General features: G+C 43.8%; 1 protein-coding gene across 1 annotated transcript in view; it reads right to left on the bottom strand.

The window, feature by feature from the left end:
• The window catches only part of LOC102443503 (piezo-type mechanosensitive ion channel component 2-like), a 94,021-nt gene that overhangs the window by 52,988 nt on the left and 13,468 nt on the right, over positions 1–27,565 (bottom strand). Inside the window, exons 5-17 of the mRNA XM_075901549.1 lie at positions 26,829–27,042; positions 25,626–25,788; positions 25,163–25,255; positions 22,057–22,221; positions 19,961–20,224; positions 18,826–18,931; positions 18,138–18,319; positions 15,925–16,073; positions 12,403–12,576; positions 6,195–6,214; positions 4,731–4,763; positions 2,546–2,709; positions 686–868 (exon numbers count right to left, since the gene is read on the bottom strand). Coding sequence (XP_075757664.1) covers positions 686–868; positions 2,546–2,709; positions 4,731–4,763; positions 6,195–6,214; positions 12,403–12,576; positions 15,925–16,073; positions 18,138–18,319; positions 18,826–18,931; positions 19,961–20,224; positions 22,057–22,221; positions 25,163–25,255; positions 25,626–25,788; positions 26,829–27,042 — 1,910 coding nt within the window. The remainder of the gene's footprint in view (positions 1–685; positions 869–2,545; positions 2,710–4,730; positions 4,764–6,194; positions 6,215–12,402; positions 12,577–15,924; positions 16,074–18,137; positions 18,320–18,825; positions 18,932–19,960; positions 20,225–22,056; positions 22,222–25,162; positions 25,256–25,625; positions 25,789–26,828; positions 27,043–27,565) is intronic.

The raw sequence follows: 27,565 nt of genomic DNA, 5'->3' as shown, positions 1-27,565 counted from the left end.
CCACTCACCTCCATTGGCAGCCCTACATGTAGACATTCCCTCAGTCAGGACTCATGAATCTTGGGTCATGCTGTGTTAGCTGCTTTTTGCCTTTTGCCAATTAGCTTCTTTTTGCCTCAATTTTCCAACAATTTGAAGCTCAAGTACAAATCAAGTAGCTATTCATCCTGTTGTAATATGTGAGGCCCTAATTCTTTTACCAGCACAAAAAATTAACCACAAATTTTGCCGACATGAAAATTATCGTTTCAAAGTGTTCCACTTCCTTTCACATTGCACTGGTGTGTATCAACTGCAACCTACAAAAGCGCCTCAGGAAAGCTTTGGCTGAGAGAATTTCATTCCCAGGACTATGTTAAATCTTGTCTCGATGAGGCATAAAAGGTGCATATTATTCAAAAATATTCTTGAACTTGAAGAGGAACACTATTTGCTGGCTCTTCATAGATACTTGCTTAGTGTGATACACAAAATATCCCAATCCCCACGTTGGGTTTTAGAGCCTGAACCCCGTCTGAGACAATATCAAATCACCATCTATGCAACTATCTTTAGAGTGCCAGAGTAGACCTCTCTGGCCTGTGTCTATCCACCCAGGCTGGGAGGTTTTCTTCTGTTCACTCCAGAATGCTGTACTAGATCTATCCCAGGTGTTTACAAAATCAGGACCTCAGTGCTCTAGAATGCTCACCTGCTTACAGTCCGAGGAGTAGTCACGTGGCCTGACAAATTTCAGCTGGTACATCATTTTACAGATAACCATCACACAAGACCACACTGTGCAGATCTTTGATGCATAAGGCCGGAGCTTGGGATAGGGCAGTGCAAACACCCAAAGGACAAAGAAAAGGTAATTCATCAACGATACCTAAAGTAATTGAAAAAAAAATCGGAGTCATTTCACTGTAACTTATCCCCTTGGCTGGTGTGTATCTGTGTTCAGGAATTCAGCTTGTGGAATTTGCAACAACATAATACAGACTAATAGCTGAACTATTAGATAAAGCAAAACACTATTTGAAGGGGAAAAATATGCCCTGATGGTTTGTGAGGGCAGCTAATGCTGCTGGGCAGAAAGGATGAGCTTTTCTAGTAACTGCGATTTTATTTACATTTCTCTCTTACTAATATTTAAAGTGAGCTTTTACTTTGCAAGGAACTAGGGGCGGGCATGTCTACATTAGGAAATTATTTCTGAATAACTTAGGGTATGTCTACACCACCATCCTAGTTCGAACTAGGGTGGCTAATGTAGGCATTCAAACTTGCAAATGAAGCCCGGGATTTAAATATCCCGGGCTTTATTTGCATGTTCCCGGTCGCCGCCATTTTTAAATGCCCCGTAATTCGAACTCCCTGCCTGCAACTACACGCGGCATGGACTAGGTAGTTCAAATTAAAGCTCCTAATTTGAACTACCATTATTCCTCCTGCAAGGAGGTTTAACTAATGTAATTAGTCTTAATTAGTCCTTAATGTGGACGTGCTCCTTCGACTTAGAGCCCCAGGAAGCACTAAGGAGTAATTTCTTTGAATGACTATGGGTAGTCGTTATATCAAAGTAGCAGTGGAGAATCCACACTATGGCTATTTCAAAACAACTATTTTGAAACAAATGTTATTCCTCGTGGAGAGCAGGAGTTATTATTTTGAAATAATGGGGTTGGTAGTGTGGACGCTCCGCTTGTTTCGAAATAAGGGGAGTTTTCAAAAGGTATAGTGTAGACCAGGGTTTAGTGACATTTAGGTCACATCAATCCTAAACTTTCCAAAACAATCAGATGGTGTCTCACATCAGGCACAATAGCAGTCACTGTGCTCTTCTGAATTCAAGGACTACACAACTTCACTAAAGGAGCAAGGAAGAAGTGAAGCTCTGGTTTGGCATCTTCCACCATAGCCATTAGCGGAGCTGTTCATCTTCAGATTTGAATTGATGCTGCATCTTCTTGAAGGGGGGGCATGCAGCCAGCAGGCCCCAGGAAATCTGGGAGACGGTGTGCAGGCTGCTAAATTAAAGGTATAGTGAAGCCTTGTAACAGGTTGGCAGACTCTAGGGCTCTACCTATAAACAAACCCTTTCTGAAGGTGCACTGGAATCATAGCAGAGAAGTGTCAGCAGGTGGATTCAGTCAGATCCATCCAAAATATATAAAAGAATTGAGGGCCTTTCAAAAAGCAGAGGAAACTAGGGAGTGGGAGAAGAATGTTGGATAGAAAATTCTAAAAACAGCCGCCTTGCAGAGATTGTTTAGATTGAGGTTTGTGTTGGATTGCTTGAGTTAACAATAAAGCCAAATGCCAGGACGCTGCTCAGTTTGAATGCCATGCAGTGTGGAGACCTCATTTGAAGTGGGAACAAACCCCTACTAAGTTTTATACATGTCTGTGTGCTTAGAGGAGTACAGCTACTGGCGGACAATACAAATAACAAATAATAAATCCTGGCCAGGGCTGTTGATTTGGAGATCTGAGTCTCTTGTATCACCAGGAATGGAGTTTGCATAAAATTGATATTTTAATGTTCTTCATCCTATTCACCGACCTCCTGGAGTGTGATCCAGATGACCCAAGTGGAGACGATTTTAAGGATGTGCAGCTCTAGGACTCTCCATGTTAAGACCTGAGTTTTATGAACCATTTCCAAAAGCTGCAGGAGAAGAGAAGCCAACTTGTCGATCACCAGCCTCCATTTATTAGGCTTTTCCACTAAGAAAAGAAAAGTGCTTGGTTAGTGGTTTAAAATAACCTTTGGAGATGACTTTGGACACAGAGAAATAGAGGGGGTTTTCTTATTATTATTACTGCCTTGCCAGATGACTTATTGGCTATATCTTCATCCTTCACATAAGAAAAAGGAAGGAAGAGTACAGGGGCATTAGTATTGTGGTGGGGAACTATGGGATTGAAGAGGTCAACAGTAGCTCACACAGGCTATGTCTAGACTGCAAGCTTCTTGAGGAAGAAGCTTTTCTGGAAGAGATCTTCTGAAAAAAATTCTTCTGAAAGATAGCATCCACACTGAATGGACGCTATCTCGCATTTAATCTGTGATTGCTATGGATGGAATGGCCACCAGGGCACCTGTGCTTTTTTCTCTTTCCTCTTCTTTTGAAAGAACTCCCTCTTCCCCATCCACATACACCTTTTTCCGAAAGAGCTCTTTCGGAAAAAGGCTTATTCCTCATAGAAAGAGGTTTACTAGTGTCGCAAAAACCCCTCTGTTCTTTTGATTTTTTTCGAAAGAACGCGATTGCAGTGTGGACGTAGGTGAAGTTTTTTCTGAAAAACTGGTGTTTTTCCAAAAAAAACTCTGCAGTGTAGACATACCCACATTGAGAGCTGTTCCTTCCTCTGGCTTTGGTGACTCTTTTGTGTTCAGCTTTAAGAAAACAGCTGTGAATTCCTTGATCTCATAGTTCCTGCTAGAGCAAAGTCAGGTTGGGACTAAAGAACAACACAGAATTCTAGACGTGGAAAAACTAAATATGATATATATCACTCTGTGGAAGATCACCACTGCTGTGATCAATCTTCCAGAGTTTGATTTAATGAGTCTAGTTAAGACTTACTAAATCAAATTCAGAGGGTGTCCCTGCTGTCATCTGATGCTCCTCCTCTTGCCAGGAGTAAGGGAAGCCAATGGGAGCATCTGCTTCCATAAGCCTTCCACTGTGGGGATGCCACCAAGTTCAGCTTAAGGTAAGCAAACTCCAGCTACATATTTTACGTAGATGGAGTTGTGTAACTTAAGCTGAACTGCTGGGTCGAGTGTAGAGTTGGCCAAATTGTTCTTGCTCACTACAGCCTTTGTGTTTTAGGGAGGACAAGGTCTGCAAGTATGGTCGTCCCTTGGACAGGAGTCCCACTGCTATACACCAAAGACCTGAAATCAACCCCTAGAACAAAAATACTCAAGCACTTGCTGATAAACTATGTCGTAATGCTGCAAGGAGCTACATGTCATCACCTGATTTCTCCTGCTGAGCCTGCCCCATGGTTTCATCCACCATTGTAATCTCTGTTGCGTCCAAGGTGGTTTGATTTTCACCATGCTGTTCATTGGTTGCCAGCCTGTTGAGAACACTAGAAAGTTGCTAATGCCAGACAACTTACATATTGATCCCTTTACCCTTCAGTGATAAAGAGAATTAGACATATTCTGAGATTCCAATATTATGCAATTTGTGATCCCTTTGTAATTGCCTATAACTAAACCCAAAGGGAACAGAATACAAAGTGGAAATAAATACCTGTGATTTATGTATAATTTACGTGTGGGATTTTCAAATGAGTTCATGGTTTGCCTAGCTCTGGTCCAATTAAAGTCAATGGTAGAATTCCCACTAACTTTAATAGGAGCAGAATTGGATCAAAGCCAAGGGAGTTTGAACCCCATCTCCCCTCATTATATTTATAAATAATACTGACATGTTGTAAGAATGGGGACTAAACTAAAGCAAACAAATTTCATGTTAAACCATTTAAAAAAAATCTGCCTCCAATGTTTTCTTAGACATGCTATGACAGTGCTGCATATCTAGAACCAGTGTTCCCAGTGTCAAATTACTAAGTACAAAATATACCAGTTAATTGTACTATAGATTCCGGGAGCAAATCCATTTACTTCCAATCTGAGTTACACCTACGTGTCATCCAGGCAGCAATAGCAGAATAAACCCAGTGAAGAATACAGCAAAATTGATTCCTCTATGTTATTTCATTCTTACCTGTTTTGTACTTTCCAAATGCTTTCTTTAAGCCTGAAAATTAAGAGCAGGAAAAATATAACATCAAATATTTATCTAATTTTCTGCAGCCTTTAATATGAATCCCTTAAACACTTATGAAGCCTTTCATCCAACATGTAATTTTGTAATGGCAAAATGTGTAGGTACATCAGAAACAGGAAGCCTGCTAAACAACCAAAGGAGCATTGGACAATTGAGAGCACTCAAGCCATCATGGAGAAACTAAATGAATTCTTTGCACTGGTCTTCCCAGCTGAGGATGTGAGGGAGATTCCCAAATCTGAGTCATTCTATTTAAGTGACAAATTTGAAGAATTGTCCCAGACTTAGGTGTCATTAGAGGGTGTTTTGGAACAAATTAGGAAATTAAACAGTAATAAATCACCAGGACTAGATGGTATTCACCCAAGAGTTCAGAAGGAAATTATATGTGAAATTGCAGAATTACTGACTTATAGTCTGTAAACTATCATTTAATTCAGCTTCTGTAGCAAATGACAGGGTCCTTCACCAAAGTAAGTTGCCATGTGATGAGACAGAAGGTTCTCTTATGGATTGGTAACTGGTTAAAAGATAAAAAATAAAGGGTGGGTATAAATGGTCAGCTTTCAGAACGGAGAGAGGTAAATGGTGGTGTCACCTAATGGTCTGGTCTGGGACCAGTCCTATTCAACATATTCATAGATGATCTGGAAAAATGGATAAGAAGCGAGGTGGCAACGTTTGCGTATCATACAAGACTACTCAAAACAGTTAAGTCCCAAGCAGAGTGCAAAATAATCTCTCAAAACTAGGTGACTAGAACAAAATAGGAGATGAAATGTAATGTTGTTAAATGCAAAGTAATGCACATTAGAAAACATAAACACAACAATACATATAAAATGGCAGGTCTAATTTAGCTGCTACTACTCAAAAAAAGAGATTTTGGAGTCTTTGTGGATATTTCTCTGAATAGCCTGTCATTTTTTGTTTTTGATTGCCACTGCACGTTGGGTGGATAATTTCAGAGAAATATCCACCCAACGTGCAGTGGCAATCAAAAACAAAAAACACAACAAACAGAATGTTAGGAATCATTAAGAAAGGGATAGATAAGAAGACAGAAAATATCATATTGCCTCTATTTAAGTCCATGGTATGCCCACATCTTGAAAACTGTATTGTGGTGAGGCAACTGCCTCACATGGGCAGGGAAGAGTTAAAGCAGGCTGGAGGGAGCCTGTGCACAGCCTCAGCTACTCAGGAAAGGGCTTAGAGGAGCCAATCAGGGGTTAGTTTGCTAGGGCAGTCCTGTATATAAAGAGCTGCCCAGCAGAGAGAGGTAGTTAGGCCCTGACCAGGGAAGGTGCAGGACCTGGTTCCCAGAGAAACACCTTTAGGAGAGCAGTGCTGGGCAGTCTCGGGTGGGAGAGGTTAGAGAGGGAGGCTCCAGCCGGATACCTTCCAGGCTGCTGGCCTTGCTGCAAGGGCCAAGAAGGTGCTAAAGGGTCATGTGAAACAGGAGGCAGTGAAGAGAGAATGAAGAAGGGCAGGAAAAGGCTCCCTAGGTTGGGACCCAAAGTAGTGGGTGGGCCTGGGGCCCTCTTTCTTCCTTTGCACAACACTTTGCCACCAAGGTGTGGCCAGTACAGGGTGTGGTTTGCCCCTGAGGTAAGGGGCAGGTTGACCACAGTGGCAGGTGAAATGGAGAACTGTTGATATTCTCCTGAGCTGTGGGCATGGCCCATACAGACTGGCATGCCCCTGAGCTAGGCTTGGAGGCCACAGTGGCAGAAGAAACACAGGACTGCAAACAAACCCCCAGAAGGGAGGTGAGAGAACATTGGAGTGGGCACTGCCAGAGAGCAGTGTCCTGAAGAGGACACTGTGGTCAGGGAGTGCCATGGGTCTGGAGTAGGAGTATGGAGTGAGAATGGAAGAGACACCAGCCAGAAGGCAGTGCCCGCTGATGAAAAAACGAATTCCCTGGAGCTATCAGCAGAAGGCATCACAGCGGTGAGTCCTGTTCTGTGACGTGCATGCAGATGGGGTTGCCCCATTTCAAAAAAGATTTCTTGGCATTGGAAAAGGTTCAGAAAAGGGCAACAAAAATTATTAGGGATATGGAATGGCTTCTGTATGAGGAGAGCTTAATAAAGACTAGGACTTTTCTTCTAGGAAAAGAAAACACTAAAGTGGGCTTATAAAATCATGACTGGTGTGGAGAAAATAGATAATAAAGTGCTATTTATTCCTTCTCATAACATAAGAACTAGGGAGGAGACTGATGCAAAGAATTCATTTAGTTTCTCTGCAATGGTTTGAGTGCTCTTGATTGTCCAGTGGGCCCACTGGTATTTTAGCAGGCTTTCTGATTCAGATGAACTCACAGATTTTGCTATTACAAAACTACATCAAATTAAATTAATAGGCAGCAGGTTTAAAATAAATAAAAGGAAGTATTCCTTCACAAAATGCACAGTCAACCTGTGGAACTCCTTGTCAGAGGATGTTGTGAAGACCAAGACTATGACAGGGTTAAAAAAAGAACTAGCTACATTCATGAAGTACCCAGGATGGGCAGGGACAGTGTCCCTAGCCTCTGTTTGCCAGAAGCTTGTAATGAATGATGATTACTTGTTCTGTTCATTCCCTTTGAGACACCTGGCACTGGCCACTGTCAGAAGACAAGATACTGGGCTAGGTGGGCCTTTGGTCTGTCCCAGTATAACTGTTATGATCAGAAGCTTCAGGGGGTAGCCGAGTTAGTCTGTTACAGGAAAAAAAAGACAAATAGTCTGGTAGCACTTTATAGACTAACAAAACATGTAGATGGTATCATGAGCTTTTGTGGGCACAGCCCACTTCTTCAGATGACCAGAGTTATGAATTTAGGATGTGCAGACCCAAAATTAATAGGAGAGGGGAAAGGGAGGGGGAGGTGGGAAAAGGGAAGGAGGGTGGGAGACAGGGAGCTAGAGGGAATCAGTAAGAATCTGAAGATTGTGTAGTTAAAATGAAGCAGATAAGAATCAAAGTCAATTGATATATTGGACAAACTGGACAGTCTCTGCGAGAGAGAATCAATGGACACAAATCAGATATACATAAAGGAAACATACAGAAATCTATTGGGGAACTCTTCAATCTTCCGAATCACTGTTTAAAAGATCTTCAAGTAGCTGTCTTGTCACAAACCAGTTCTACTAGGCAGATCCATAGAGAAGCATTGGAATTAGAGTTCATCGCCAAATTCAATTCAGATGCTAATGGACTCAATCCTGATGTAAGTTGGTTGGGGACACTACCAACTTAACAGCTGTTGAAGGTGCAAAAAGCTCTTTATGTAGACTCCTAAGTCAGGAAGGATACTATCAATTGACTTTGATTCTTATCTGCTTCATTTTAACTACCCAGTCTTCAGATACCTAAAACAAAAAACAGGACTACGTAGCACTTTAAAGACTAACAAGATGGTTTATTAGATGATGAGCTTTCGTGGGCCAGACCCACTTCCTCAGATCAAATAGTTGATCTGATCTATTTGATCTGAGGAAGTGGGTCTGGCCCACGAAAGCTCATCATCTAATAAACCATCTTGTTAGTCTTTAAAGTGCTACATAGTCCTGTATTTTGTTTCAGCTACACCAGACTAACACGGCTACATTTCTATCACTATTCAGATACCTACTGATTCCCTCTAGCTCCCAGCCCCCTTTCCTTTTTTCCCTCTCCTCTCCCCCTCTCCTATCTTACTTATTTTGGGTCTGCCCATCCTAAACTCATAACTCCAGTCATCTGAAGAAGTGGGCTGTGCCCACGAAAGCCCATTAGAGCAAGCAATTAGAGCAAGAGATTGCAACACATTAACCAAACGTTTTGCAACTATGTTGCACCAACTGTAGTGCATCCACCTGAAGTGAGGAAGGCTACTAATTTTCATACAAAATACTGCCCTACAATTGGCCAGAATGTGAACGGGAAGGTTATTGGTGGCCTAATCCCTATTTCTTCTTGCCATTGCCCTCAGTGACATACTTTGCTATGCTTGCTGAGCTCCATTAAGTGTTGCCCTGTGGAAAATCAAAGTATAGTCAAAATAACAGTGTTGGATACAGTTTAAAAAAAATTTGGAAAAAGATAGAGATCAAATGAACTCACATGTCAGCCAGAAGATACACCTGGGTTTCAGTTTTCTTTTTACTAGGGAGAAAATATAGCAAACTCAGCATGTTTAAGTAGGCATGTAGGGTGGTTTAAGTTGGACATCAGAAAAAACTTCCTGCCTGTCAGGGTGGCTAAACACTGGAATAAATTGCCTAGGGGGTTGTGGAATCCCTATCACTGGAAATATTTAAGAGCAGGTTAGACAGACACCTGTCAGGGATGATCTAGAACAGTGTTTGGTCCTGCCGTGAGGGCAGGGGACTGGACTCGATGAATTCTTGAGGTCCTTTCCAGTTCTAGTGTTCTCTTTAGCATGTGGCTCATAGGATGAGACTGATCCTCCCACCTTATCTTCTGCATTGCCATGAGATTTGGTGCTAGTACCTTCCTTTCCAAAAACCCCTCCAAAAATAAGAGGAGGCCAATATTTCCGGCATTATAAAAGTAATCCAGCTTTGAAAACTGGACTAACTCAGGGAATGTGTTTGTGCTTCTGGGTGCTCAAGCTAACACTTTGGCACCTAACACTTATGTTTTAAGGATTTTTTTTTCCATGTATAGGAATCTTCATGGTCATGGAGGCCCATGCTAGCATATCCTAATGCAGGATTAGGGTTTTATGCGCCCAAATTTGAAAATTGGGCCTTTTTCCTATTAGGAACATGTTACTATGTTGCATGCTACATAGCATTGGTTCAGTGTGTACTTTACTGAAGATGAGTTTATGTGCTCAGCATTGCTCCCATTGAAATCGATAAAACTACCAGGAATTTTGGTGGGAACACAATCAGGATATTTATATGTATTATATATATTGACCTATTTCTATAATCTCCCATCAGGAAAAAATACAATATATATTGTCTGAAGTCCCCCAAAACATCAGGAAAATCAAAATGGAATATTTTAGGTAAGGGGCTCAATAGAATTCATTAAAGGAAAGTAACACATTCAGGGTATGTCTACACTAGAAAGTTAGTTCGAACTAACGGACGTTAGTTCGAACTAACTTTCCTATGCGCTACACTAGCGCTCCGCTAGTTCGAATTTGAATCGAACTAGCGGAGCGCTTAGTTCGAACTAGGTAAACCTCATTTTACGAGGACTAACGCCTAGTTCGAACTAGCTAGTTCGAACTAAGGGCTGTGTAGCCCTTTAGTTCGAACTAGTGGGAGGCTAGCCCTCCCCAGGTTTCCCTGGTGGCCACTCTGGCCAACACCAGGGAAACTCTATGCCCCCCTCCCGGCCCCGGACCCCTTAAAGGGGCACGGGCTGGCTACGGTGCCCGTGCCAGGTGCAAGCCTGCCAGCACCCAGCTAGCAGACCCTGCACCTGGCACGGCACAGAGCCACCCACCCGATGCCCCCCAGCCCACCCCCTCTTGCCGGGACCAGGCTGGCGGCTCCCGGGAGCTTGCCCTGGACCGCAAGAGGCGGGCACCTTCCTGGGCTAGTGCGGACATCGTGGACCTTGTCCACGATCTCCGCACTAGGCACAGGAAAGTGGCCGTCTAGGGCAGGAGAGCTGCCAGCCTGGCCACCCAGGACCAGGTGTGCATGAAAATCAAGGGGGTCCACTGAAACCCCCGACACTGAGCCCTGAGCTTACAATGGCCGTCCTGGGTCAGACCAAAGGTCCATCTAGCCCAGTAGCCTGTCTGCCCACAGCGGCCAACCCTAGGGACCCTGGAGGGGATGGACCGAAGACAATGACCAAGCCATTTGTCTCGTGCCATCCCTCTCCAGCCTTCCACAAACTTTGGGCAGGGACACCACTCCTACCCTCTGGCTAATAGGACTCCATGGACCCAACCTCCATGACTTGATCTCACTTCCCTTTCAACTCTGTTCTAGTTGTAGCCTTCACAGCCTCCTGCAGCAAGGAGTTCCACAGGTTAACTATTTGCTTTGTCAACAACAACAACTTTCTCTTACTAGTTTCAAGCCTGCTACCCATTCCTTTCCTTTGGTGTCCTCTAGTCCTTCTTGATGGGAACTCAGGAAGAACTTTTCTGAATGCACCCTCTCCACCCAACCCCTGCTTTTAGAGACCTCTATCCTGTCCCCCCTCCGTCTCCTCTTTTCTAAGCTGAACAGTCCCAGTCTCTGTAGCCTCTCTTCATCTGGGACCTGTTCCCAACCCCTGATCATGTTAGTTGCCCTCCCCTCTCCCAGCCTTTCTCTTCCCCTCTCCCACCTCCTTTTCCCAGTCTCCCCCAGTTTTGTTCAATAAAGACAGAGTCAATGTTGGAAGAAACGTTATCTTTATTTTGTACATCAATAAGAAGGGGGGCTAGGGAAGGGCAAGTGGAAGGAGGTGAGGGAGGAATGGGGTACGAGCCCCCGATGGGGAGGACTGGGCTGGCTCTGCGGGCTTCTGGGGGTGGAAGCTCTCCTGCAGCCCCCCAATTACTCCCTCTCCCCAGATGGCAGCCTGCGGCAAGTGCAGCCGGGCTGATGGCCGAGTGGTGTGATGTGCCCAGTGTGGGCACTCAGGGCACTCCAAGCCAGAACTTCTTTGCAAGCGGGGCACCCCTTAGAACTGTGTGTCCGGGGTGGGGGTCGGGACCCTTTAAGCGCAGCCCTCGGCTAGCCTGAGACAGCATCTCCATGCTCTAAGTCCTCCTTTTATGCCCTGCCGGCACTGCTTCCGGCCATCATTAAGCCCTGTTCAGAGTCCACTCAATGTGGACTTACTAGTTCGAACTAGCAAAACGCTAGTTCGAACTAGTTTTTAGTTCTAGATGCGTTAGTTCGAACTAGCTTAGTTCGAATTAACTAATTCGAACTAAGTTAGTTCGAACTAGCGCTGTAGTGTAGACGTACCCTCAGGGATTTCCACAAGTAATAAGATTTCCATGAAAATTTCTTGTGACACTTAAATAATTAAAAGCATTTGCTGCTAATGTTTAGGAAATTAAGGAAAGGATATGCTATTCTGCTCTTGTTGGACTCTTATTTTGAGGTAAATGTTTATACCAAGACATTTCCATACCAAAGCACCCATAAAGTCTCTCAATTTTGCATGTATAGAGGATTTTTTTAATGCAAAAATGGGATTCTTGGTGCAATATGTGCACATCTCTTTACAGGCACAACCATTGTTTGGCTTTGAAAATTTGGCCTCTTATGTTTAAAAGATCAGTTTTCAAATAAGTTAGGCATAGGAATATATATATGTGACTGGTGTGTATGTGAAATTGCCCCAGGTGAATAAGTGCCGGACAAATTATCACAATTAAGTATTTGTTTCTGTGGGTACCATTTTGTTTGGGCATCTACAATAAAAGCCTGCACCAATAAGACAAGTTGTAAATACAGGCCCAAGTTATCTGCAAAATTGCCTTTGTTCCTCCATGTTCCTTAAAAGGCAATAGAAATTCTTGTAAATATATAAAATGTATGTAAAGCACTTTCAACTCTAATTTTCCAGATGATAACTCTTTGGTAGGGACATGCTCACATGCTGTGTGGTTTACCAGTCTTCAGGTCTGTTCACATACCTGCCAGAATGACATTCAGGCTTGATGGGAATATTACTCAAGTCAGTGATCTTCAGAAAATCCTCACTAAAGTAATGAAGCTGAAGGATGCAGGCCAGGAGAAATGTGGAAGGAAGCAAAATCTTAGCAAACAGGTCTACTGTTTCATACTGTTCAAGACCCAGATCGTTTAACCTGTCAGGTAAAAAGGAAAGAGTCTTTCACAGGTCTTATAAACTAAGGGACGCATTTCTAATAAGGGACACTGAAAAGGGTTACTTTAGAATATAGTGAGGTAGGTAGTCATATGGAGCTAATGTGGTGTTCTTTACTGTAGAGAATAGACGAGTTCAGTTTTAATGAGCATCACGGGGATTCTTCATTGAGGCTTTTTGCATGCAGAGAGAACGTATCGTTCTCTCTAGATCTCAAGATTCAAGATGACTCATGGAGCCTTGTGCTATCAGTCATGGTCTCCCTAAGTTGTGTCCTGGACTCTGAAGACATCGCAGGGGCTACTGTCTACACTTCATCTCCAGAGATTCACCCCTTTATTTTCAGTGTTACCTTAAGTTCACATAAAGAACCCTGTTGTCTTTTTCAAGCACAGAATGTAATTCCCTAAATTTCCTTCCTACTCTCTCTGTCTCTCTAACCTCTGGATTCAGGAATGATCCAAGACCTACTTTTATGGGGGGAATAAACTTCACCGATCCTTTGAAAAGCCACCACTACATGGCTACAATTACTATAAAAACCCTCAAACTGTCTAACTCAACAAAGTACAGAGTCTTTCCAGAAAGGCTGGCTACAATATTTTCAATCGAACATCAGTGACAGTTCCCAAAAGACATGCAAGCAATCCTTGGGTTTGTGTTACAGCAATTCACCTGTTGTAGTTTGTTTGGGTTATATACTACATCCCTGTTGCCTTAGCCACAGCATTGAAAATACAGAAACCACTGAGAGCTTGTGTACATGCCCACAAGGTGAATAGGATAGTGCATCCTCGCTGCACTATTAATCTCATAATAATGCTGTGAAATGATTGGGCTTTATCAAAAGAAATGCTGAGGTATCATAGTTCACACTGACGTCAGGGAAGGCACTCAGCACCTTGTAGGACTGCACTCATACTAGGCCTTTTATCCAAGCCCCTCAGTGTGCCCACAATCTTTAAGTAATAGTCCTGAGCCCAGACTTACTAACCTTCCAGGTACATGCTTAGTAACCTTCACAAGCATTTAGGCCAGGGGTGGGCAATAACTTTTAATAGGGGGCCACTCCAAGATTTTGGTAGGTGGTCAAGGGCCACGCTTCTATGGAAGGCAAGTGGGGTCTGGGACACCAGGTGGGGTGTAGAAGGAAGCTTGGGATAGAGGACTGGGGTGCAGGAGAGGGTGTGGGGTCTAAGAGGGGGTGTGGGTGAAGGAGGGAATTATGATCTGGGACAGAGGCTTGGGGTACAGGGTACGGGGTATGGGTTCAGGAGAAGAGTCTGGTCTGGGGGAGGGATGTAGGAGGGAGAACAGGGTCTGGAAGGGAGTTGTGACTTGGAGGAGGTGGGGAGAGGAAGTACAGAGGGTTTGGGTGGTGACCTGGGGCAGGAGAGGGTGGTGGCCTGGGGTAGGAAGTTACAGAGAGAGAGCTAGTGGGGTGCCAGAGGCATTCTGTGGCTGGGAGGCGCTTAAGTAGGTGGCTCCCAGCCAGCAGTCCTGCAGGAACCTGAGATAGGCCTACATACAGGCAGGGAGCGTGACTGCTCCATGTGGCTCTGCTCCAGCACATGGAAGAGGGGAAGGTGGAAGCTTCCTTCACTGCCCCAGCCTTCAGCAAAATTGCTCAGCTCCTACTAGCCGGAAACTGGCCAATGGAAGGTGAGGGATTTTGCTAAGGGGCAGGGACAGTGTGTGAAGTCTCTCCTTCCCTCCCCAGTGTCCAGAGCAATTAGCAGCTAGCTGTCTAAAGCGGCTGCAGCTGCTGTGTAGTAAGGATCCTAGTGAAGTGGCCGAACGCTGGATCCAGCGGTGTGGTGGGCTGGATTCAGCCCGCTAGCCACCTCTTGCCCACCCGTAATTTAGGCCCTGATCCAAAGCCTGCTGAACTCAGAGTGTCTTACCAAAGGCTTTGGAATCAGGCTGTTGGGAGGGGGGATGGGATGGGATGTGAGAGAGGGAGGTTGTAATTGAATTATGCTATAAAGGAGTGATGGGGTGAGAATTATGATTAAATGGGTGATTATTGTAACAGTGCGAATGAGCCCTTTAAAAACAGGCCTGCTGGGCAGCAGAGCATGATGGGAAAGAGAACCTGGTTTATAAACCTTTTTGTCCCTCATCCCAGAGAGGTTTTGAGAAGAGTGGTAGCTCCTGGTGGATTTCTTCAGGACAGGCCTAGGAAATGAGCAAAGGTATCTGAGAAACAGGGATAGGGGCTGGGTAAAGATAAAAAACTCCTTTGCCCAAGATTATCTGGGTCTTTATTTACAGTTTCCTTTTCCTGGGTGAAGTGACCAGGGTTGTGTCTTCCTACTGTAGGGGAGGAAGGGAGAAAGGAAAAGAAGGAATTCCCCCCCCCCCATTCCTCATTTCAGCTGAGGGAGCCTGTGATCAAGCAATGAGGGATTCACTCAGGGGCTATGTATTTTGAACCCTCTTCCCTTGTACATCAGCCTCTAGAAAGGAAGTGCCTGGGTGGAGGAACCCAATGAGGAGGCAGTATATATAATGAACTCTTGCAGCCCGGCTGACCAATTGTTTTCTTGGGACATTGGATATCCTGCAAGGATTGGCCTTTTAAGTTTGGCTAAAGGGCTAAAATGTCCACACCTTTTTCAGATCCTCAGTGCCAGATTCTCAATGGCAAAGTTCCATGGATGTCAAAGCATTAGTTAGGATACCGCACTATTCAGGATGAGTGAGCATCTCACAGGCTGGTCTGTAATCTTTGTCCTGTCTATTAAATTGTAAGGTCATTGAGGTTATGTCTACACTGCCTCTCCCTTGTGGAAAAACATATGCAAGTGAGGTGAAGTGTGCAATATTGCCGCGCCTCATTTGCATAATTAATGAGGCTCCATTTTTGCACAAAAGGCTTTTGTGCAAAAAGGAGCCAGCTACACAGCTCCTTTTTGCACAAAAACCCCCTCTTGTGCAAGAGCCGTTCTTCTGGAAAAAAATTAGGAAGAACGGCTTTTAAGCAAGAGGGGGCTTTCACGCAAAAAGGAGCTGTGTAGGCAAAAGCCTCTTGCACAAAAACAGAGCCTCATTAAATATGCAAATGAGGCATGGCAATATTCCACGCTTAGCCTCATTTGCGTATGTTTTTCCGCAAGGGAGGGGCAGTGTAGACATAGCCTGAGACAGGGACTGTGCTTGCTATGTGTATACACTACCTAGCACAGTAAATCCTAACCTAGGTTTGATGCCTCAAAGTGCTGCCATAATGCACATAAATAATCAATTCTTAGATAAAACAAATGAAATAGTATTTCCAGGAGGATTTTTTTTTTCATTTAAAAAAATATATAATTAGAGACCTTACCCTTCCTCTGAGAGTCCCAAGTTCCGGATCAAGAACCCAGAAATGGTTTTAAACTGGTAGGCATACACAGCAATGAGGACCACCATTGAATAGGAGACAACAGTGTGCCAAAAATACTTCAGAATTAGTCTCCACCATTCATAGTGAACCTGAAACCAAATGCATCTCAGATTAGATCTACTGACAGCATGTACGTCAAATACCCCCTACTGTACACAATGCCAAACGCAGCACTATTGATGAGTTTGGAACGTGTGTGTGTGTGTGTGTGTGTGTGTGTGTGTGTGTGTGTGTGTGTGTGTGTGTGTGTGTGTGAGAGAGAGAGAGAGCGCACAAATCTTTCTTTCTCTAAATTCATTCTAATTGCTGTTCTCACCTGAATGGTTTCCCAACAAAATGAGCACCTTGGATACTTCATTCTACTTGAGACAGCCACTTCCATTCAAATTGAATGGTAGCAATATCACATGAGAAGTTTCCTAGACTAAGCATAAAGTATACAATATTAGAACTGGAAGGAACCTTGATAAGTCAAGTCCAGTCCCCTCCCCTTGTGGCAGGATGAAGCATCTAAATTAAATTAATAGAGATTGCGTATCTTCTAGAACTGGAAGGAACCTTGAAACCAGTTCCCTGCCTTCACAGCAAGACTAAGTACCATCCCTGACAAATTTTTGCCTTAAATGGCCTCTGCAAGGATTAAACTCACAACCTGGGGTTTAGCAGACCCATGCACAAACCACTGAGCTATCTATCCCACCACATGAGCTAGCTCATCCCTGATAGATATATGTCTAACTTGCTCTGAAATAGCCCCAGAGATGGAGAGTCCACAACCTCCCTAGGCAATTTATTCCAGTGTTTAACAACCCTGACAATTAGGAAGTTTTTCCTAATGTCCAACTTAAACCTCCCTTGCTGCAGCTCAAGCCCATTGTTTCTTGTCATATCATCAGGAGCCAAATAGAACAATTTTCTCCCGTCTTCCCTGTGACACCCTTTTAGATACTTGAAAACCACTATCATGTCCTCTCTGTCTTCTCTTTTCCAAACTAAACAAGCCCAATTCCTTCAGCCTTGTCCCATAGCTCATGTTTTCTAGACCTTTAATCTCTTTTGTTGCTCTTCTCTGGACCCTCTCCAATTTCTCCACATCTTTCTTCAAATGTGGTGCCCAGAACTAGACACAATACAGTAATTCCTCATTTAACACGGTAGGTACATTTCAGAAAATGATTGTGCTAAGTGAAAACGTGTTATGCGAGGTCAATTTTCCCATTGAAAACAATGGAAAAGGTGGGGGTTGTGTTTCAAGCGCACGTGTGCTCGTAGCTCCACCCTGCACTTGTTAGCAGCTGGGACCGGGACATAAGGTTGGGGGAGAAAGGGGACTGGGTTATAGCAGGGAGGGGAGGTGTTTGGCTTTGGAGAAGGCAAGGGAAGACAGGGGAGGGGGCTTGCAGGCAGCGGCTGGGTTTCCCCAGGTGGCCGGTCACTGGCAGCTGCGTGGGACTTCCCCTGCCTCCTTGCAAAGCAGCAGAGGTTCGCCACTCGCTGCGCCATTCCCCGGTGACCCCCTCTGGCTGGATGCCTCGCTCCCTCGCCTCCGCCCCCCACTTGCAGCCAGCGGCTGGGTTTCCCCGACTGGGTTTCCCCAGCTGGCTGGTCGCCGGCAGCTGCGTGGGGCTTCCCCCTGCCTCTGGAGGTTCGTTGCTCACCGCGCCATTCCCCGGCAACCCCCTCTGGGGATGCTTCATTCCCTCTCCTCCGCCCCCTGTTTACAGCCGACGGCTGGGTTTCCCCAGCTGGCCAGTCACCTGCAGCTGCGCGGGGCTTCCCCTGCCCCCTGCAAAGAGCGGAAGTTCGCCGTTTGCCGTGCCGTTCCCCAGCAACCCCTCCTCACTGGATATGAGGCATCCAGCCAGAAGGGGTCACTGGGGAACGGCACGGTGAGCGGTGAACCTCTGCCGCTTTGCAGGGAGGCAGGGGAAGCCCCACACAGCTGCCAGTGACCCCTAGCTGGTAGGGGAAATCGTGTTTATTGCAGGTACGGATCATGTTGTTCTAAAAATGTTCCCTAAAAAAAAAAATCTGTAGCTGGTGCAAATTGTCATTGCTGCAGTGAAATCAGTGACGTTTTGGCAATTTGCCCCAGCTGTGGATCTGCCCAGTAGGAAACAACATGAAGAGTGTGAACACTCTAAATTGCTTACCTGATATAAAGTGACACAGAACAGAAAAAGCACAATGTACAGAATTTTGTAGACCACTACTTTGCCATTGAAACTGACAATGAAAAACATGGCAGCACAGAAATAGATCCAATATTTCACCAGCATTCCTTTTATCAGAGAGCCAAAGATTTCCACCAGAGGACTGTGTGCAACTTCCTTTTCTGTAATAAAAACAATGCAGATTGGTCAGGTGTGATACTAGGATGTGCACGGTAATTGTAACACTCTAATTTTATTATTATTCAAAATTCCTAGGCTTTCAAAAATCTATCCTAATGTGTTTAATGTCCCGTGTTTAATGTCCCATGTTAAACTATGTCACAGACATAGATTGCAACTATGTCATATACTTAGATTTTAGGGGCAGGGACAGTCTTTTTGTTCTGTGTTTGCGCTAGTGGCTGTACAATGGGATCCTGGCCCATGACACGGACTCTTAAATGCAAAAGTAAGACAAATAAATAATATAGGAATAAATTGCTAATATAGTAATGAGATAGCAATAGCTTACTGGCCGTAAGCTTTCCTGTTAAATGGCCTAATACCCAATCCCACAATGTATCCTGTATAATGGCAATTTATAGGTGCCATGGTGATGGGGAATTGGAATCACAAGAGATAGATGAAGTATTAGGTAGTCTGATGTAACAGTGTTACTTTTTCTTACCATTCTCATCCACTGTCACTTCAGTGAGAGTTTCTTGCTTCTCCTCCATATGTCTTTTGATCATATGCTGCCTTAGCAATAGCCAGAATGTGAATGCATAAAAAATCTGCAATTAAGCCACAAATGTGGTTTACTTTTTTATGGAAAGAACCCACATAAAAAGGCAAATAACTCCTCTCCCTGGGAATATAGATTTGTAATTCTCTGACCAAATGAGGTGGAAAAATAATAGCATATTATATAAAAAAAAACTGGTCAAGGGCTTAGATTTTATATATGTTTAAAATTTAAATTATATGTAAGGTGCAGAGTTTAGGTTGCAAGGTTTTAGGAACCATAACTTTTATTAGATGTTTGTATAGCACCTAGCACAGAGGGGCTGACCCCAGGCACTACTTCAGTACAAACGGAGAATAATCATTTGCAAACCAACCATTTTAGTGAAAGTGCTGGTTTATTTATTGTCAACTTAATAATTTTGGCTTAGGCAGAAGGCAAAATGTGTCTAGTGTGACTGCAAATAGTCCCTTTGCTTCCCTTATTCCTAGCGCAAGCAGGAATACCAGCCACTAGCGGAGGTGCCCTCTCAGTTCAATTTAGCGAGTCTAGTTAAGACTTGCTAAATCAAACTGCAGAAGATCAATCACAGAAACATCAATCTTCCATTTTGTGAAGATGTAGCCTGGGAGATTCTAGACCCGGATCTGAATTTTGCAGCTGGCCTCAATCCATATAGTGCACTGAGCCCAAACCCTGAATCTGAACATCCTGAACCTTTCAGCAACTTCAGATATACATCTGGTTCTAAATTTTGTGACTCAGGCCCATCTCTTGGTAACCTGAGCTGAATCAAAAGGCTCCTGGAAGTCTAAGCAAATTAAGCCTCCTTCATCATGCCTCTCTGCTCTCATTGCCATTCTTTCAAAGAAATGAATTGGGTGTGATAAGTACACGATGACCAAACTACATAAATCTCTTGTGTCTATTTCTACCCAGGCTGAGAGTCTCTCTCATTTGGTCTCTGATCATGCCCTCTAATTTTTTTCCCAAAATAGGAGGTATAATTTACAAATCTATATTTTCTTGATTCTTTCCTTTATTTTTGCAATTAAATGAGAAAACACTAAATCTGTACCTTAGCACCAAGATGCACGCAAGGCAAAGAGTATGGTGCTAAATCAAAGTCAGTGAGCACGGATGTTGGAATTTCAGGAAACAGCTCTTCTTGTGAAATATTGAACCCTACGAAGAAATTGAGGATCACCAGGATAGTCCCATAGATGGCAAGGAATGGAGAGCTACACATGGCATAACGACGCCGGTCACGAACCATCCAAATGATACAAGACCAAATCAGCAGAACAAAAGTCAGCCAGCTGTTATGGGTGATGCTCCAAACCTGAAAACAGATACATCTAAGTGAAAAATGCTGCTGTTTAAATCTTAATGAAGCCAAAATCAGCTGAAAAGAAAGAGTCATATTATCAGCTTCAGAGCTCTAATTACTAGGAGAGTGATGCCATGGAAATCAATCTCCCCAGGTTTGATTTAGCAGGCCTAGTAAGGACCCGCTAAATTAACTGCTGATCACACACCCATCAACTTCAGTATTACGTCAAGTTGTGAGGAATTAATGGGAAAGTTTTTTCTAATGACCTCTTGCAGTGGGGACACCGTGGAAATTCAATCTAAAATACATCAACTACAGCTACACTATTCACATAGGTAGAGATGTGTATCTTAGGTCAACTTTCTCACCTAGTGCAGACCTGGCCTCAGTTTTTACCTTTACACTCTACTTCAGCACAGGTACCTGACTATGGCCAAATGAAGAGATTTTTGTTTCATTTCCATCTATCAAGCAGCTGACCAACCAACAGCCTGATTTACACCATCTAGGCTCTCTGTGCATAACACAGGTACATGCTCCCATCTGTGCAAAAGTGGTCACAAAACTATAGGCCAGTGTGAGATTAGCTGATAATTTAGAACCAAGTGCACTACCCATTGCAAAATCTGGATAGGATTTCTTATCACTAGATATGCTTTTTCTGTTAGTGTTCTTCATTGCAATGTCAAGGGGAGAATATTCTCAAAGGTTGCTCTAAAAGTGAACTCGCTCCTGCTTTACATTGATGTAAGAGATCAAAATCCAGTCATTGCTGTATTAGTCCTTACTAACATTTTACTCTGCAATGGGCACTGCTGATCTATTCACCAGTCCTGATTCTACGACACATTCCCTATGTACAATATGTGCAGAATTTAGTTTGACTTCATGGCTGTTGTGCAGAATATGAAGCACGGCCATAGAAGTTTCAGAGGGGTAGCTGTGTTAGTCTGTTTCGGCAAAAACGAGGAGTCCTGCATCACCTTAAAGACTAACATATATTTGGGCATAAGCATTTGCGGACTGGAGCATCTGACAAAGTGGGCTCCTGCCCATGAAAGCTTATGCCCAAATAAATGTGTTAGATTTTAACAAACCACAAGACTCCTCATTGTTCTTGCCCTAGAAGAAAGCAGTGAATCCCTGATTCTTACAAGGCTTTGAGTCATAGAATCATAGAACCATAGAGCTGGAAGAGACCTCAGAAGGTCATCAAGTCCAGCCCCCTGCTCTAGGCAGGACCAATCCCAACTAAATCAACCTGGCCAGGGCTTTGTCAAGCCGAGACTTAAACACCTCTAGGGATGGAGACTCCACTACTTCCCTAGGTAACCCATTCCAGTACTTCACTACCCTCCTAGTGAAATAGTTTTTCCTAATATCCAACCTGGACCTCTCCCACCACAACTTGAGACCATTGCTCCTTGTTCTGCCATCTGTCACTACTGTGAACAGCCTCTCTCCATTCTCTTTGGAACCTCCCTTCAGGAAGTTGAAGGCTGCTATCAAATCCCCCCCACTCTTCACTTCTACAGACTAAACAGACCCAACTCCCTCAGCCTCTCCTCATAAGTCATATGCTCCAGCCCCCTAATCATTTTGGTTGCCCTCCGCTGGACCCTCTCCAATGCGTCCACATCCTTTTTGTAGTGGGGGGCCCAGAACTTATGCAACCTAATATGCCATTAGCCTTCTTGGCTACAAGGGCACACTGTCACCATACGATGTTTTCCTCCCCACACCAATTAACATATTCCATGTAACAACAAACTCTTTAGGAAGGCTCATGGAAACCAGAAAATGACACAAATATACAGACTCCCATTAACTCCATATCTTACCATCATGGCAATCAGTGCACTGACATAACTTTGATTCATAATGAACTGCCCCAGTACTGCCATACTGCTGGTCCCAATCTCATCAGCGTCTGTGTTTTCAGGGGAGGTGTTCTCCTCTGGAAGAAATGTAAAGTGTACAAATACAGGTGAAGATGATTGAAGAGTCTGTAGTACACAGCTAAACCCTTACATTGAGAATTGATGGAATTCTGTATCCTTCAGAAGTCTTGTCTTGGAGGGGGAGGTTGTTTTGTGACTGCACTTACGGGAATTGTGTGCATACCCCCTTGAGCTTTGGAAGGAGTTGACCATACCTCATAGATCCCATATAGAAAATATATCCCCTAAATAATCAATGTTAAATAGCTGGAGAGAAATTCTTGCTTTACATGTGCAAATATAACTCCCTGTAATTCAGGCTCATTTACCTGCAGCTTTTGCCTTGCTGCAGGTACCATATAATGCACAAGACGTCTTGGCCTCACCTGCCAAGAATGCAGCATTCCACATTCAAAAATTAGCTTGTTTTCCAAGATGTCACCGACAGAACCAGCCATAGAAAGAGCCTGTGTAATGTCTATCGGAAAAATGTACAGAGGGACCCATGTGTACAACAGAATCCCGGGCCCCTGGGCAATATCTGGGGAGCCCTGGCTCTGAGCTCCCAGAAGGGCGGGGCCCCAGGCAGAAGGGGTGGGGCCAGAGCAGCCAGCCCTCAATACCACCCAAACTGCATCAAGTACCACCCAAACTGCATCCATTATGACTCGGGACTCCAACATAAATTTAAAGGGCCTGGGTCTCTAGCCACTACCACAGTAGCAAGAAGCCAGGAGCCTTGGGCCCTTTTGAATCACTGGGTCCCAGAATAGTTGTCCTCTATATCCCGCCCCCACCTGGTTGGCAGACCTGCATGTGTATGACAAATGCAAAACCAATTTTTTTGTTCCTGTTGCCTGCTTTCCAAGATGCTAGATGCCTACTACACATTGTGGTTTGAGTGTCATGCTTAGTCATGCAAACATCCCTCTCAAATACACAGTACCTGATGCAGGAGCATGGTGTCCTTCACTGGTATCTGCAGACGCTTCACAGATAGTGCTGTGTTCACACTGTAAAAGGGGCATGTCCTGCCAGGTTCCATTTGGAAAATAAGTCACCTAGAAAGGGAAATAGAATCTTGTCCCCTGCCTCACTTTTTGACAGACATTGTGCCGTGCCTTAGTCTAGGATACTGGTGTAACAGATCCGGAGCTGCGCAGTAACTGATGATTACTGTACATTGGCCTACCTATTGGGATTTTTATTGTATTGTTTTGGTACTAACTGGGGACTGGCAGGAGGAGAGCATGCAGGAAGGGAAAGCAAAGCTCAAGATAAGCCACTTCATAGCAAACATCTGAGGATGGGGAAAACCTGCAAACATAGGAGGTTGAAAGTGGGAGGCCGTTTGGGAGAAACAAACTAAGATGAAGGCATAGGGGGGTATATGAAGAAAAAACACCTGCATAGATTACATCGGGGGATGGTAAGCTTTTAGGTAAGTGATACATGCAGACTGGATAGCATCCTTTGTTCCTACTGTTAAATAATACAGGGTTTTCTGAAAACTGTCTTAGCAGTGCTCACCACCATCCAGACTCCCAAAGGGAAGAACTCTAGGGACCCAAACTCAGTCAGAATTCATATAATGGTTTATGCTCAGTTGATACATAGGGTTCTGTATTCCAGGGTCCAGTCTAAGAGTGGAAGAATTATCATGCGGAGGCAGCGGTGAGAATGTGCGGAGAGTTGGGAAGTTGGTTTAGAACAAGTAGAAGTATGAGACAAGGAGATCCAATATCTCTGAGTATCTTCATCATGCACCTAGAGAGAGCGATGGACAAGATCAAGGAAGAGGTAGAAGGGATATTGGCGCATGGGATGAGAATTAAAAACTTGAGGTTCGTGGATGATATACTTATTATCGAGGAAGATGAAGAGAAGCTAGCGAGAACGGTGCAGGTGCTAAATGAGGAGGGGAAGTGGAATGGACTGATTATGAATATTGATAAAACAAAGACTGGTATTTGGAGATAAGGAAATAGGAAGGAAGATCAGTGTAGATGGGATCGAACTAGAGCACGTAGAGAAGCTCACATATTTGAGGAGCAACATGACGTATGATCTAGACTGTAAGAAGGAAATAGTGACTAGAATGGTGAAAGCAAGAGTGAGTTTGAAGGTGATGGATAAGATCTGGAAAAGTAAAGCGATTAGCTTAGGAACGAAGCTGAGCGTCTTGAAAACGTGTGCATTTAGCAGCATGTTGTACGGATGTGAGACATGGGTGATAATGAAAGATTCGAAGAGAAGGATATTGGCGTTTGAGAGGAGTTACTATAGAAAGATCCTGAGAATAGGATGGATGCAGAAGGTCACCAACGAGGAATTATATAGGAAGATACAGCCAAAAAAGAGCCTACTGTAGAAGGTTATGCAATGGAAATTACAGCTATTCGGGCATATCTTCAGAACGAATGATGAGCAAAAAGTTAAGAGTCTGGTATTCAGCATAATGGATGGCCCGAATAAGAGAGGCAGACTCCACAGAGAATGGGTAGATGATATAGTAGATTGGTGCGGAGCTAGTCTACAGAAATGAAGCCACTCCGCACTGGACAGGGAAGATGGAAGGAAATAGTGAGGGAGGGAGGCATCAGACACCAATCGGCATTGATCCCATGGTGGTTGATGATGATGATGATGATGCGGAGGTGGGTAAAGGCACGAAGCCTGTTACCTGAGGGAGCATACTCAGACCAGAAAGGGGACAGAGATGCAGCTAGCCTTGTCAGTGTCACTGCTGGTTTCCAGAATGCACCAAGAAAACAACAAAGTGGAGTGATTGCAAGGAATGTGGAATCTTTGGGAGCTCTTAGGTACTCGGTAGTCTTTATAAATCCAGCCACATTTTTAGGTGCCTAATTCCAGATTTAAGGGTCTACCTTAAGACATTCACTTCTGAAAATGTTGACCTTTCACACAAAACCCAAATGATGGTCCTATTCTGAACTGCTACTATCCCCTGTAAGAGTTGCAGGAACCTTCTTAAGAGAGCCATTACCATTTTCTTCTCATTCTTTGCCATCCAGAGCACGGAGTCCATCTCCAATTCACTCTGCTCTTCTGGTGGTGAGTGGATGTCCTCTTTGCATTCCTGGGAATTAAAGAATTGCAATACACAGATGTTGCACAACTGGACCCAACTATATACCATCCAGTGCAATAGTTACTGCACTTTTACTGGCCATCGCCCGTATAATTATTCCATGTACATGATCCAGGGTGGAACAGAACAACAGACACAGCCCATTTTCACATTTGTGTAGTGCACAGGACAAGAGGGATGAATATTTAAATAACTTTCTTCCAGGCCTCCCTCATAAATTCCAAGAGGAAAATGGAGAAACCATGTGGAGGGATACAGATTTTTGGTTTCTTCATTTCTCTCCTGAAAGTGGCTATATTTAACTATGGCACCGTTTGTGATCAGGCTTGTCCACTCTGCATTTTGACCCAGGCATTACCTTATGAATTAGAGCCCACTCTTGTAGCAACATGACCAGTGAATAATATAATACAAGCAGCAAAAGAGGATTTAAAAACACAGGCCAGCTTAATCCAGAATGAATCTGTAGCTTCCAGATTTCTGTGGCGTTTGGCTTGATGAGTGCCACCATCCCCAGGAGCCTGGAGAAAGAAAAATTAGAGACCGTGTTAGCACTGCTTGTCTTCTATAATTTTTACTATTTCTCTTTTTATATTGAGCATTTTAAGAATAGTGTCAAATACCACTAACTACTCCTAAAAATCAGAGCTCAATGATCAACCTCATTTTTCTTGTTCTGGCAAACGTTATTTATTTGCAACTCAGAGTACTTAGTAAAAGAAACCAGGACAAATTCCTGAATGTAGCCTGGTACTTAGAGAAGGTGAGTGGGCATGATTCCTCGGGTAAATTCCTGGCCCATTGAAAACAATAGCAAAAATCCTATTGATTTTATGTGGGCCAGAATATCTCTGGATTTCATTCTATTCTCCTGCCTCGATTTTCCTGTGTGATTGTGAGGGAATTATTTAGCCTCATTGTCTCCATTTATGAAATGGAGATTATGATAAAACATAGAAGACTTGTGGCTTAAATAATGTTTCCATGAATTTCCATGAACTTCTCATATAAAAGGCAAAGTAATGGCAGTCCTAAAAGCAAAAATGTTCCCTCTAGAACTTTCTTCTTAGGAAATACTGATATGTTATTTCGAGTCCTGTGGCGCCTTATAGACTAACAGATGTATTGGAGCATAAGCTTTCGTGGGCAAAGACCCACTTCATCAGACGCATGTGCTACAGGACTCCTTGTCGCTTTTGCCACAGGGATCCTAAGGTGCCACAGGACTCCTTGTTGCTTTTGCAGATCCAGACTAACACGGCTACCTCTCTGATATGTTACTTGTTTTCATACTGCTTCAATGGGTCATAGAATCATACAATACTGGAACTGGAAAGGACCTTGAGAGGTCATCAAGTCCAGTCCCCTGCCCTCACAGCAGGACCAAGCATCATCTAGATCATCCCTGATAGATGTTTTTCTAACCTGGTCTTAAAAATCACTTAATGATGGAGCAGATGAGTCTACTTAGGATCATTTGTATATATTTCAATCCTGCCTTTAGACTGGTGTATTTAAGTATTAACCCTATCCTTTCCTGTACGAAACTTGACGTCTTTACCTGGCATAAATGTCATCAGGAGGAACCAAGTCCTGAAAGTACGGCAGCTGGTACAGGTATAGGGCCACAAGGTGACCTGCACTGAATATAGCCATCATCACGCACAAGCTGCTGAAGGTGGCCAAGGTAATGGGACGATGACAAGCCCACCAGGAGCACAAGCCCAGGAAGGTAAAAAAGTAGACAGCAGAAGTCACAGAAGGCAAAATTATACCTAGGGGGGAAAATAGTCCATGAAAGGGCTTTTATTCCACAGCAAGCAGGATACACAGGTGAGACCAAAGTGGCTCCTCAATTGAAGGACAGTGACCACAATGAGTACGAGAAGCCACTGTGGAAGCATCATTGATGAAAAATGAAGCAAGAAGAACAGAGTCTCCAGTAACCCCTTCAATCATTTTAATGAGCTAGAAAAGAAAGAGAGGCCTTCCCAGGTTTTAGTGAGCCCATTGCAGAGAAATTCCCTTCTCTAACCTCTCATGGTAGGAGATCAGAGTAGGTGTGAAAAGGTCTCCTTGCAACTCTGAAAGGGAAATGCTGCCCCATACGTGATTGCAATTTTGCAGCAATAACCTGTGAGGCTGACAACAACACAACAGTGCACAAGACAAAGAAAAAAGTCATTGGGCAACAGCAAATAATAAACAAGAACAGTTGGGCAATGAAGAAAATTGCATCTATCTGGATGCCAAGTTTTTCATTCATTGTGTATGGGATGTAGACTTTTCCTTCTTCAC

Source organism: Pelodiscus sinensis, chromosome 18 (assembly GCF_049634645.1).
Source record: "Pelodiscus sinensis isolate JC-2024 chromosome 18, ASM4963464v1, whole genome shotgun sequence".
Lineage (NCBI taxonomy): Eukaryota > Metazoa > Chordata > Testudines > Trionychidae > Pelodiscus > Pelodiscus sinensis.
The sequence above is the reverse complement of the archived record's forward strand: the minus strand, read 5'-3'. Positions and strand labels throughout refer to the sequence as shown.